Source organism: Motacilla alba, chromosome Z (assembly GCF_015832195.1).
Source record: "Motacilla alba alba isolate MOTALB_02 chromosome Z, Motacilla_alba_V1.0_pri, whole genome shotgun sequence".
In the NCBI taxonomy this organism is placed as follows: Eukaryota; Metazoa; Chordata; class Aves; order Passeriformes; family Motacillidae; genus Motacilla; species Motacilla alba.
The window spans coordinates 7,248,288-7,261,736 of record NC_052046.1 but is presented as its reverse complement, the minus strand read 5'-3'; the positions used below and the strand labels follow the sequence as shown (position 1 = coordinate 7,261,736).

The 13,449-nt window shown below is 42.8% G+C and overlaps 1 protein-coding gene across 19 annotated transcripts in view; it reads right to left on the bottom strand.

The window, feature by feature from the left end:
• The window catches only part of CELF4 (CUGBP Elav-like family member 4), a 710,045-nt gene that overhangs the window by 71,594 nt on the left and 625,002 nt on the right, over positions 1-13,449 (bottom strand). For all 19 annotated transcript variants that reach the window (XR_005255538.1, XR_005255539.1, XM_038125919.1 and 16 more), the window contains exon 8: positions 9,073-9,222. Coding sequence is in view for 17 of the 19 variants with exons in the window: in XM_038125919.1 (XP_037981847.1) it covers positions 9,073-9,222 (150 nt within the window). In the remaining 2 variants the exon portion in view is untranslated. The remainder of the gene's footprint in view (positions 1-9,072; positions 9,223-13,449) is intronic.

Here is a 13,449-nt window from a genome sequence, read left to right as displayed (position 1 = left end):
GCTGTAGCATGGATGAAGCCAACAGCTGGCATTGATCCCGGAATCTCAAGACAGAGATTAGACATTTGAGGAAATTGTGGCCATGCTGTGTTCTGTAAAGTGACAGCCCTCTTACAGATTAATGACCTATGAAGACTTCATCAAGGGCTCAGTTATATGAGGATTTCACAATTCAGAGTTGACCTACCGTAGGGGCTGGGTGTGTCTGTAGCCCACCACTTACTAAAATTCAAAGTGATTGGAAGTTATGAGTATTTTCTGTATCTCAGCACAAGGAGACCATCAGGTAGGGTTGCTTTGTTCCTTCATAAGGTACACATAATTTCATGAGGTGGCCTTCACACAGATCATTAGTGGGAGAGTTAACTTGCCTCAGTCGCCCTTTCTCCCTATCCAGCTTATCAGTCTCTTTTGATACTGAAAATATTAGCTGAACACAAACATAAGGGCTGGGCAAACACCTCAGCTGCTCTGTATGCTGTCTGTGCCAGGGTGCAAGCCTGCAGTGGCACACAAGGTAAGTAGGTGTATAAGGGCTGATAAGAGATATAGACGAGAGACATGGATATCACAGAGCACCTTACAGCAACTTTTGGATCAGCACCAGTATGTGTCTAAGTTGTATCATCATCCAAAGACCTTGGATGTGCTGGGTCTGTGCAAATGTGCCTAGGGAAAACATCTGAAACAGATTTCCTTGTGGCCAGACCCATGGAGGTGTAATGTCCAACACACAGACAGTTCTGAGACTAAGGGTGTTGCAGTGTAAGTGCTGAGGATCAGCTGGTGGAGGGAAAAAAAAGCAGAGGCTCCTGAGAGGCCAGAGGAAAACTATCAATCACATCAGCCCCACTGAAATCCCTGTAGCCTTGCTGCTTTCCAGGAGCTGAGGATCTGGCCTTGCCAGGGCAAACTAAAGGTGTACCATGAAAACAGATGCTAATAGTAACTTCTTTTGGCAGCTCAGGGCAAGAGCCTTATCCCTGGACATCTCCTCTATATTAATTTGATCATTTCCATATCTCCACGGGAAAAATCCTGCTCAGATACAATTGTCTCTTTGCAAGACAGTCCTGGCCAAGATGCCACAAGGTGACCATGGCAGATAACCTTCCATAAACCTGGAGACATAAAACAAGCCAATGACCTACTATATGGCCATAAATATAAATTTAACGAAGGCAGCACTTATTCATTAGGCAGAAGTCAAGAAATAACTCCCAAGTCCTTCAAAGAAAGTAGATCCGTTAATGTCACTTTCCAAATCCTCTGCCTGATGCCAAAAACTGAGGATGATTTCCCAAGTCAGCATGAAATACAAGTGCTTTAAAATTAACACCAAGAAACTTTCTTACTCCTGATATATCTCTAGATTGAAATTCAACTTTTTAAAGGGGCTTTCAGTTAGTGTTGGGCCTGACATTTAGCTTTTGTCAGAGAATGAATGGATGGAGGTGGCAGAATGAAGCACATTGTTAAAAATAAATAAAATTGCTTGAAGTGATATTCTATAAAGAATCCTTCCTGAGCTGTCAGCCTTACTCCAGTGTCTGTCCAAGACAAGCTGCTATATAGGTGCCCCAAGTGAAAATGGTTGTAGGGGACAGAGGGCTGCAGTCTTCTGTGGTATTCAGGGGTATAAATCAGGAGGATCTGCATAGAAGCGAGGGGGCTGGTGAGGAAAAAGGATGATAGTTACAGCCTGAGCCAGCAAAAGAGGCCTTCAAATGCCCTCAGTGGACTATGGGACAGCCTCCTTGTCCCAGCTCAGGTAGGAGAAAGCCAAAGTAGTCTGCTCTCTGAAACCAGAGAAGTCCAGTGCTTCTGAAAGACAAAAGCAGAGCTTGGCTCATTTTTGGCTCCTAAGATGCTTAGTGATTTCACTTAGGTGGAAGGAATGATCTTACTCCTATGTGATATTCTCTCCACTCCTTGCTACTGATTATCTGTGCATTCCATGACTGACGTGCACAGTTCCATCTATTTCACTCTATTATGCACAGATGCTTCGTATATAGGTCTGAAACAGCATGTTATGAGCTGGATCCTCAGCTTTGTGTTCTGCCCCACCTATTTATTCCTCTCTGTGTCCTGGAGTTGCTCTACACCTCTCTCAGGAGCTGCAGCTTGGCCATGATCCCCTTTGGGAAGGTGGATGAGGGAGGAGGGCAATCAAGGAGAGGCAGTGCTGTTCAGTCAGTGTGGGGGGGTAATAACATAATGATAGGAAAAAAAAATCTATGTGAAGGCCAGGATTAAAATAAATAAATAACTGAGTGGGAGGGCTCTATTCACCTTCTCCTTAAATCCAATTTAAATCACTCTCTACAGCCCTAATCTATATCCATAATTATATCATTTCGTACAACAAGCTTGCGAGAGGTCTTAAGAAATTTATGTAGATTAAAATTCATGGGTGCCATAGTACAGATTCCATATTATTAAGATTGATTAGGACAGCTGATGCTGTGATTAAAGAAGCCAGCGCTTACTGTTGTAATTAATTAGGTATTCAGACACAACAATAACTGCAATAACAGAAAGAATGTGCTGATCTGGCAGAAAACAGAGGCTGATCCTGTGTTTTATAGTCTCGTTTTGCCATTCAGGGGTGGACAACACTCAGTTAAAGACATGCTATTTCTCTGTCTCTTCCCCTACACATCAAAAGAGCACAGAAATCTAGAGGTTTTGTACCCTTTGCTTCACCCTGTTAGTAGGAAAAAGTCCTTTTAGTGGCATCCCCAGCTATTGTATGTGCTTGTTTGGTCCGACAAATGGACCTTTTATAAAATTTATATAGTTCAATCATGGAAACCAGGACTGTCTTTATTAATTACTTAATAGTCCCACCTCCGAGCCCCAGCCCTAATCAGGTTCCTTCTGAGATGGATGCTGAGTGAAAACATGATAGGAGACATGTCTGGCAATGAAGAGCTTCCAGATAACAAAGCAAGAAAGACACAGGTGACTCAAAAAGGCAGACAGGTGGACATGGCTAGTCAAGGTGACAAAGACTGAACAGCAAAGTCAGGACCAGACTTCTCTCTCTTTGCCAAAGACCATCATCACATAAGTCAGGGTCAGGTTTTAAAAGCTCTTAAGGCACTCTAAAGTCCATATTTCGGGGCTTAGTTTAAGTCAGTTTTAAAAATGAAGCTCAAGGTCTTAACTCACATAGATGCTACTGAAGACATGAGCACAGAGTCTGATTTGTTTTTGAACCTTCTTCCAGATCAGAGGAGAAAACACTTTTGCTCTGGAAAGGCTCACACAACTGCCTTAAACAACCTCATTCATTACAGCTGCAGCACGGTCATTGAAGTACACGGCATCATTAAAGTGGCTTAGACTACAATTGAAGATAGCAACTTGTTATTATATTTTTAATGAGTGCATTCCTTCACTTGTTTATTTTACCAGTAAAGCGTGGTTTATGGCACATGGCAGATTGTTACAAACGGGTCAAATAAATGCTTCCTAGTCATAATGATGTCTCAGGTGCTCACTGTTGCAGTTTTGGAACTGCTGATACAAAATATGAACAGGAAAACTCTCACCTGGAGATTTAGGGTGGACAAACAATACAGAGCCAGAGTTTTCTTGTAGGGAGAAACTTTGCCTCAGGGTAGCTGAGCCAGGCACGTTTCTAGGCCATAGTGTATGTCTGGACCAAATTCTGTAGGGTTTGGTTTTCATCCTGGACCTTCTAAAGGTGCAGGCAGGTCACTCTTTTTCTCTTCTCCTGGTTCACTTCCTCTCTAAACCCTTCTTGTCTAACACCTTTCAGGCCTGAAATATCAGGGCAGAAATTGAGGTGCGGGAAGCCAATCCTTTCCTCTCCTGGCACTAGTGAAGCCCTGCTCTTGTTCAGTGCCACTGGATGGTGCCTGCCGTGGTCAGGACTGGCACTGGACTCACTGGCCTGGAGCAGCAGCCTGTCCATCAGCAGCACTGTTCAATGACAAGATGCAAAATTAACTTGGGTAATAATAGTAAATACAGATGGAGTCTGAATGCTGTCTTTACTGGCAGTGGGTGAAATTGCTTCCTGGTACCTCTTTGTTGAACCAAGGAAAATGAATTGATGATCTTGGTTCCGTTACAGAGTCGTGAGTTGCTACAGAACAGGAATTCCCCTGTGAGGCACAGTTTTACTGCCTGTCTCAGTGGTGACTTGAAAAAATCTGGGCACAAAAGCTTGGCTGCCTGTTTGTACTGACAGATAGTCCTCACCAGAGAAGGCTGGACCCTGAACAGGGTATGAAGTGGAGATTGCTGTCTTGCTAGCCCAGATGTACTGTGTGCTAAAGGGGAGTGGTGGTGGTGAAGAAACTGGTGCTGGGTCTGCAGAGTGGAAAGATAGAGCCAGACCTGGAAGTGGTGTGCAGTCAGAAACAGAACCATTGTGTGCCTGAAAATAATAAATGAGGTGACACACTTTTAATGGATAACAAAGAACTGAGGGGACTTAGGTTTTTTTTTCCTCAGCAACCTAAATCCAGACCAAATGCACTTAATCAGAATCATAGATTATCCTGATTAGGAAGGGATCCATAAGGATCATCAAAATCCTGCACAGGGGATCCCCAAGAGTCAAACCATATGCCTGAGAGCATTGTCCAAAAGCATCTTGGACTTGTCAGGTTTGGTGCTAGGACTATATTCTTAGGGAGCCTCTGCCAGTGCCCAACCATCCTCTGGGTGAAGAACCTTTTGTTGATATCCAAATTTAATCTTCTCTGACACAAATTCAGACCATTCTCTTAGGTTCTTTTACTGGAGCTTGTGCCAGTGCCCAGGCATCCTCTGGGTGAAGAACCTTTTGCTGATATCCAAATTTAATCTCTTCTGACACAAATGCAGACACAAATTGAGACCATTCTTTGAGGTTCTCTGACTGGTCACCAGAGAAGAGATTAGTGCCTGCCCCTCTGCTTCCCCTTGTGAGGAAGCTGAAGAACTCAGCACTCATTAAAGCATTCCCCATCTAAGTCTCCACAAAGCTGCCAAACTGCTGGGCCATCCCTGGCTCTGGTCAAGTTGGACATCCTTCAGCCCAGGAGCAGTAAGGGGGTGTGAGTTGCTATGTGGTGTATTTCCACTTCTTTCTGGGCACATCACTGGACAGAAGATTATGGAGCAGTTTTCAATTTTCTGGAGGCTCTGCTTTGTTCCTTCTTCCACTTCTCTCATTTCACTGATTCTTTGCCAGTCCCTTCTCTCTCTCTTGTTTGCTACCCTTTGGTCTCCTGATTTTCTCATCTCTATATCCCCTTCTCTTACCAAAGAGGCTTTATGTTTGGAGTGAGAATTTTGTCTAGTCCCTCACAATGCAATTCAGCAGGGCAGGACCTGTTAGCAGAGAGCAGAATTCTGATGATGTGAGACACAGCAGAAGCCAGTGCAGATGGTGTCTACTGTTACTGTACATCACACATGGTTACAAGAAAGGCTTTGGGTGGCTAAAAAGCTTTGGCAGAAGAGTTCAATCCCTGCTTCTGCAACTAATGTGGAAATGGCAAATGCTCTTGTGCTGCTGCAAAGTGACTCACAAGATCATGGCACAACAGATTATGCTCTTTGTCCCCACTATATATTGTGACACATTGCCACGTTCAATATCTCTGCAAACTGAAAGATTAAAGGGCAGGAATTAATACACAAAAAGGTCAAATCTCCAAAGGGGCTCAGGCTAGTGGAAGGGGGAATACTTATTGCCTTGTTATTCAATCTGTGGCAAAAAGTGCACTGAGGCATTATGTACTGTCTGATCTTGGAGAAGGTGAGACCTTGGCTTGCAAAGGTTATGACTGCTAGGAATGGTTTTTTAGTGCCACTGCATGGATCCATAGCTGGACCAGATTAACAGAGAAAGCTAATTCCTGCAGGGACAGGGGCTGCGATCAAAGCCCTGGCGAGTAGGGATGTTCAAAGTATTCATCCATTTGCCACAAAGACATGGATGGTTTGGTAATCCGACTGAAAGTACACCATGCACATCCCTTCTCCAGTCAAAGGGAATCTTGGGAAAAGAGCACAGGGGAAGACAGAAGAAAAAAAGAATGGAATTACAGACTAAATACAATTATGTTATATGGACTTGTTTTTATTTAGACTGTGGTATTCTACAGTCCTTTGGATGCAGCATCAAAAATAATATGGCTGGTCAGAAAGGTGAACATGTAGACAAACTGCACAATTAATGGAATTTATTAGGGTCTGAGTGATATGGATGTCATGCCTCTAGAGACGCTCATTGTCCTGTTTTGCTATTTTCAGGCAACAAAGAATATTCTGCTACAGGCTGTAATGATGTGAACCCACATTTAAGGTTTTTTTTTTTTTTTTGTGGAGTATGAAGGAGTATCTGAAAGCAATATTCAGGATTTAAGCAATATATGGCAAGTCATAATCATAGCAAGACTATGGTTATGTACATAATACAGCAGCAGTCTTAGCCACTTTCAGAATGAGAGATACACCATAAAAGAAAGCTGTTTGGAAGATGTTGGCTTTGGATGGGGACTGTCATGATCTTCCCTTCTGCACAGTGTTAGTGTAATTGCCTGCTCATCTGTAATATTTTATTTCTATCCTTGCATTTAGGGACAGAGCCATGCAGAACCACAGGGCAGTAAGAGATGCAATAGAGGAGAGTGAGAAAAATCCCGTAATGATGGAACAAGCTGCCCAGTGATGAAAATTTCTTTCTAACCCCAAGCAATTAGTGGCTGGCTTATATCATAAAACATGAAGTTTTGTGTCCTATCTACATTTTTATCCTGTCTAATATGGCTGTGGACGTTCTCATTACCCATATAAATGTCTAATCCTTTTATTTTTCATGCTGCTAAGCTCCAGGACTGAATAAAGCCTGTGGCAAGGAGGACAGGTTTAGAGAGTGCATAAATGCTCATGAGAAGGCACACAATTAGATGGAGCAAATGCATGATGTAAGCTATGTGGACTTGCTTCCAGCATTTCAGGGACAGACAAAAGCATAATGAGAAGTGGGTGCTTGACCTGGCACTGTTCCCTTTACACCTCTGGTACAACTTAAGGTGTCACCACATTATGGGGAAGCTGAGCAATGAGAAAGACAAATATATTGCTGAAGTTACCCTGAGATAAATCCAAACTTTACACAGCTCAGACTGTTTGGATGTCAGCTCTACTGGCAGAAGGGAGTCTCTCTGCCTGCAGCAAAAAGGGGCAGGATGACTGTCACCTTTCTGTGTGTCAGCCTGTTGGTGTTTGTGCAGGGACTTACTGTGAATTGCTGCCTGAGCAAGTCTCACTGAAACTCAGAGAGAATCAGATTAATCACTGGATTTTATATAACCATGGATGAAATACCTAACTGAGGTATTCTGTAATTATGGGGGTAGTTGTGGATAGTAGGAAAAGCTCAAGCCATTAAGATTCACCTCGAAAGAACATAGTTTCTCTGCACCCACAGTAATGGATCATCGAAATTGGCTAAAAGGATCTAAATAAACCAGAAAAAAAGGACAGACATACATAGAAGTGGATGAATAAACAGAGAAATGATTGACTGGCAAACAGGCAAACTGAGATAAATGGACAGAAGAACAGATGGCCATGTTTATATAACCTTAAGGACAGAATGCTTTCTCAGTGTTGTGGTTGAACTCACTGAACATACTAAGGGCTCTCCGCAGTCTTCTGATGACTCCAAAATCTCCCCTGTCCTTACACTGCTACAACACATGCCTCATTTTGAGTACAGTAAGTCCCTTGATTTTAATTCTGCTTAGAGTTGAACTCAAAGTCCATGTTTGCAAAGTGTTTGTTGGGAGGAGGATAATTATTTGTCAATACCTAGATAAGATTTTGGTATTTCTATACTGTATGGTATTCCTTATAGATCATAAATTCCCCTATGATGATGAATCTTCTGAGTTTTCAGGACTGGCTAAGATTGAAAGAATTATTTTTTCTTAGATTTTTTTGGGGCTTTTTGGCTGGAACATTGAACTCAGTATTTGATTTTCTAACAGATCAATCTATCAGTTCCCCAGGGTAAAATATTCCTTTGCCAACTGCTGATTAGGATCAATTAGTAACATTTACTTAGATTTTTTATTGCTATGATTGTTACCAGTAGTATGTGTACAGGAATGGTGTAAAATGACTTTCTAGAGGAAGTGTGTTGGAGGAGACAGCTATCTCAAGTTTTGAGGATGCTAAAAAAATGTAAGTGCACATTCAGGAATGGTAATTGATAATTACAGATTTAGGCTGTATGTATATTTCTAAATACAGGTATAGGGGCGGGTATGGATCCTTTAACCTCCCTCATCTGTCTCTGACTGCCAGTGCTTGCGCAATCTCTTCTGTAGTGCTGGTATCTTCGGGCTAGGCACAGTGTGAATCCCAGCAGCAGTTCTCTTGCAGTGTGCCACCAAAGGGTGACCCTGAGCCAATTCAGAGGCTATATTAATGCAACTTCACTCCCCAGGCCTGGTAAGGCAGCAGGATTTGTGTGCAGCAAGCATTTTGGAGGTCAACACCTGCTCCCTGCACACAGGAAGCCGCTTGGGTCTGCGGGCACATGGACCCTTTGGATCATCCTTCCAGAGCCATCTGGCTGCGGGAAAATTCCAGCAGGAGATACCAGTGCTGGGTGCAAACAAGCTTAGCGTAGCTCCTTCAAGGCTAACCAGAAGCAAGACCCTTGTGAGTACTGCGAGGGGATCTGCCAGCATGAACTGCTCGGGAGTCAGGTCAATTTTCAGCTGAAGCAAAACATGCCGGTTGTCCTGACTTTATTCACCAGACATGCTATCCAGCAGATGAACACTCAAATATTCAGTACACAGTTTTTCCACCTCCAACATGCCCTTGATGTTTATCATCCAGATTGAACCGTTTAACACTGTAGCTGCATAAGACACAATACACCAATGCGATTATGAGCCCTGGGGGTGTGGGGTGTAACCCTTCTGAGCCTGTGCCACACGCTTTTGTTGGGCAAAGCCTGTGGGTGTGGACAGTATCCCTAGGACTGAGGCAACAGGTTGTGGGCACAGGATTAGACTGGCTTACCTGGATAAGGGTGAATGCCATTAGCAAACACGGCTTCAGCGGCTGGCTGCCCATTAGCCTGCGGCGGGAGGCCAGTGAAACCATTCACCCCAATTGGAGATGGGATGCTAGGCACAGCTGGTGCAGTTATGCCAGGAGGCGTGCTTCCACCTGAAAATGAGGAGGACACAAGGGCAGAGCTGGTCAGTACTGGAAACAACAACTTTGTGGAGAAAACTGCTGACACAACCGCTGCGACCACGACCCGCAAAAAAAAAACACACGAGAAATGAAAAAGCTCCCAAGCTGTTGAGCAAATAAATGGACTGCTTGCAGTTGCTTCCCTGTTCAGAAAGCACTCAAGACAAGCTTGAAAAACCTCCAAAAACTCTCAGCCCCAGCTTTCTACAGCAGTTCCTATCAGATTCCCTTTGGATCTCTGTGGGTGTACTGATTTCCAGGACTGCTCTGTCTTCACTCTCTCATGAATACACCTTTCATGTGCAAACTCATTCTGAACTTTCTCAGCACTAGGGATCCTTAAAAGACTTGTCAAGTTTATTTGTAGCCTAAAGGTAGCCAGTGATACATTTTTTAATGTTACTGTTTGGTCCAAACTTGACTTCATACTGTTTTGACAGATATCTCTCAATGAACTGGGACAAAATTTGGACCAAATTTGTTACTTTCATGGAATCTTATTCTTTCCTTCTTCCTAGATGCATCCTGTAGGGGACTGTAATGCTGCTATTTCAGAAGAACAGATACATCTTTATGTTCTGAGTGGGATCTTGTCACCTACTGGTAGAGAATTCTTGAATTTCTGGGGAGAGAATTAAATCTGTCTGCTACCTCACTGTCTTACTCCTGTGTATGTGTAAAATGACTGGACAGACTGTTCTTCTTGCAACATGTTCAGGATCATTTCAGGGACCAAAAATGAGTTTTCGATGAGCCTGAAATCATATTTTTCTCTTGCTAGGTGTGCATGGGAAGTTAAACTATCTTAACTTCGACAATATCTTTCTGTGTCAGGGTATACTACTGATTGAAAGCACAGTTTTTGCAGTAACCTCTCTTTTAAACCAATTGAAGATATTTTCTTCACCATTGCAGCATTCCATGATGGGTTAGTCCAATAACACCCTTTAACCACTACTTAAATCTGTGTTGGTGCTTTAAGAAAGCTGCTAGAGATGCATGAGATATTTTAATATGTTCAGATTTGAGTAGCCCCCAAAAAAAAAAAAAAAAAAAAAAAAAGGCAGTACTTCAGCTCATTTCTTATACCCTGAGCAGACAAGCTGCTGCTTCCCCTTTTCTTATTTAAATGGTGTTGGCCTTTAAAAATGTCCTCTGTGGAGGTACAGGGAGCCAGCAGTGGCAACTGAAGTCCAAAGGCAATGCTCTTAGCATATGCCATCATCTTCCAAATCACAAAGGCTACTTAAAATTTCAGTTGCTTTTCTGGATCTCTCCTTTATTTGCATAGAAAATGTAAATAATTTTTTCTCTAAAATTGCGACAAGGGATTTGTGCTTGCTATTTTGTGCATGTCTAAGGAAGTTTAGGCATATTTATTGGAATTCTTCAATTTTCTTCTTATAAAGAACACCCCTGGAGAGGTCAGATCTGTAGCTCGAGTAAAACTGGCATAATGCCACTGTGGAAAACAAATGGTGGTGGTGCGTGCCAGTTATGGATTTCATCCCTCGTTTGAGATCTCTTGCTGTAGCCACACCAGGTGCAGATTTACAACAAGGAGAGAGAGAGGGAGGGAGGGAGGCAGGGAGAGGAGGAAAAAGGATGGAAGCCTGAATAAAATTTCATTTCTAGCCCCTCTCTGCAGGTAACAGAGTAGCAGACCCACTGCCAGACCCACTTTTCACCCAGATTGTCGCAGTGATGGGAGACATGTAAAACCTGAACCAATCTCTCAGAAATGTCAAATTAATTGCCTCACAATCATGGACTGTTGTGTGAGATAAACCTGACCCTTGGTGGAAGACTGTTAAAATGACAGCAAACAGTGTTACAATTTTCTTGGTCTGAATTACCCATAGGGAGTGCTTATTGCACTCGATTGGCTGCAGTTCAAATGAGATATCTAAGTTTTGTATGGTTAAAGCCAGGTGAGATGGATACTGTCTCTCATCTATTAGATTTGCCTGGAACCAAAACTCCGAGCCCTTAGGTCCCATGGGAATGAATGAACTTATGGTCATATCCCCAGGAATCCACTCTCCTAGAGGTGGGGCACAGAGGAAATCAGCTGTATTAGGAGGGCTGAAGATACCAGCACAGGGGCACTGTGCTGAGCCAATACCTCCAAAGCCTCTAGGACTTCTGGGTTACCAGAACCTTTTTTCCTAGCACAATTTTTCTTTTGCTTCAGGAAGATCAAAACACTTCCTTTCTATTTTTTTTTTTTTTGCAATGTTCCAAACACTTTTTCTAGCGCCTGTTTTTTTTTTGTTGTTTTTTTTTTGTTGCCGAGAACTTTGAAATATTTCATTTTCCTTCCAAGGCAGAAAAAAGATATACTTCAATGACTAGAAATCCTGCTATGAAGCAGAATGATCATTTTCGATTTGGCTTTCTGAATGCTAACAAAAGCCAGCAGGAGAATTAATGTTAGGCTTCAGATATCTCCTGGCTACTCAGAAATTGCTGCTAGTGTTGTAGGCTTGCTTGCTCAGACATTATGTGAAACATTTTCTATGCATCTTATCACACGCTTTGTGAGTGTTGTAGTAATACAAGGAGTAATTTCAAAGCCTAAACATTTCTCCTAAGGAATAATTGTCAATGGACATTTCCACTACCCACCACAGAGGTTTTTCATGAGGGAAGCTACTCATTCAAGGTAAATCTGAAATAATGCCAAAGTGAGTAGGCTCTGTGATTGAAAATATGTCATTAGGAGAGTGCAAAATCAGCTGCCGTGAAAGACATCAGGGGATCATCTAAACCAGCATCTTATTTTCAATAATGACTAGTCATGGGTAATCCAGAAAGCATGTAAAAAACATGACTTTCCTCTCCCCTGTTCTGACAGTGAGAGTTTAACAGTCCCCTCATCCTGTCAAACACTGGAATAGGCTGCCCAGGGAAATGGTGGAGTTGCCATCCATGGATGTACTTTAAAGATGCAGTGATGTAGTGTTGAAGGACATGGTTTCGGGGTGGGCTTGACAGTGCTGCATTAACAGTTAGCCTTGATGATGTTAAAGATCCTTTAAAACCTAAATGGCATGATTCTATGACTCTGAAAGGCACTGGTCATAGCAGAAGAGGAAATGTTACACCAAAAAAGAGCTGGGATGCTTTTTGTGTGCTGGAGATCCTGGTGGGCACAGAACTTGGCTGTTGTACAGGTGTTCTCACGCCCATGACACAGAACGAAATCTTTTCAAGAATATTCTTATGTATATTCAAAAGAGCTAGTGCTCTTCGGTGGTGGGTCCGTTGCAAACTGCTGCCTGGATTCAGCTTTCCAGACCCTGACAATATTTGAATTCCAGGCAGTCTTTGTTTGATGTTCTCTCTGCTCCCACCAACACAAAACAAATCTAGCTAATGCAAATATGATAATCTTGCCAGCAGCGGGTTTAAAGGGTGCACATATAATTAAGCCACTTTTTTATTTGGATTTGCAGTAGCTCCATTGACTTTTTGTTTATACATTTATCATTGTGTAAACATGTATTTTGAAATGTGCAGTATAAGATTTTTGAGTCAAGTGCTTTTCCTTGGGTCTCCATAAAGCCTTGTGGAATGAAATCTGTCTTTCTTACTCTCTCTTCTCTCCCCATTCCTTCATGATATTCTGTTACAAATGGTCCTTTCAAGGTGTGCCTTTGAGTCCTCTGCCTCCCTGACAGACTCTAGTATATTGAAAAACTTCCCAAATCCTCACTTCTTTCAAGGTTTGGCCCAACTTTTCCTGCTTCCCTACCTCTCTGCTGTTAGGCCACATCAGTCCAGGACTACCAGAGCTGATGATTCCTTGACTATTCCTGTCCAAATGGTAACTATGTTCTTCAAGGCCCAAGAAAGACAGCCCTGTTCCTGTCTCAGCTCATTTTTCTGCCTGCTGAACCATATACTGCAGCTCCTAGAATAGGCTTTTTACAGCCTAGCTAGATCCTGGGAGCCTTTCACTGGCTACCTGTCTCTGTTCCTGTGGCCAGAAACCCCCTCACTACACACCCTCATTCCAGCTAGCACCAGATGTCTTCCTTGAGTGCCTTCTGTCCAGTTTCACAATAGGTGGAAATGCTTATGTGTCCTAAGGGCAAAATTCATCTTGTTAATGATATTACGTCTCACCACAACCCTATTTTGCTAGTCTGTGGGACAGCCTGGCTGTGATAGCACCAACACTGACCCCCCTGG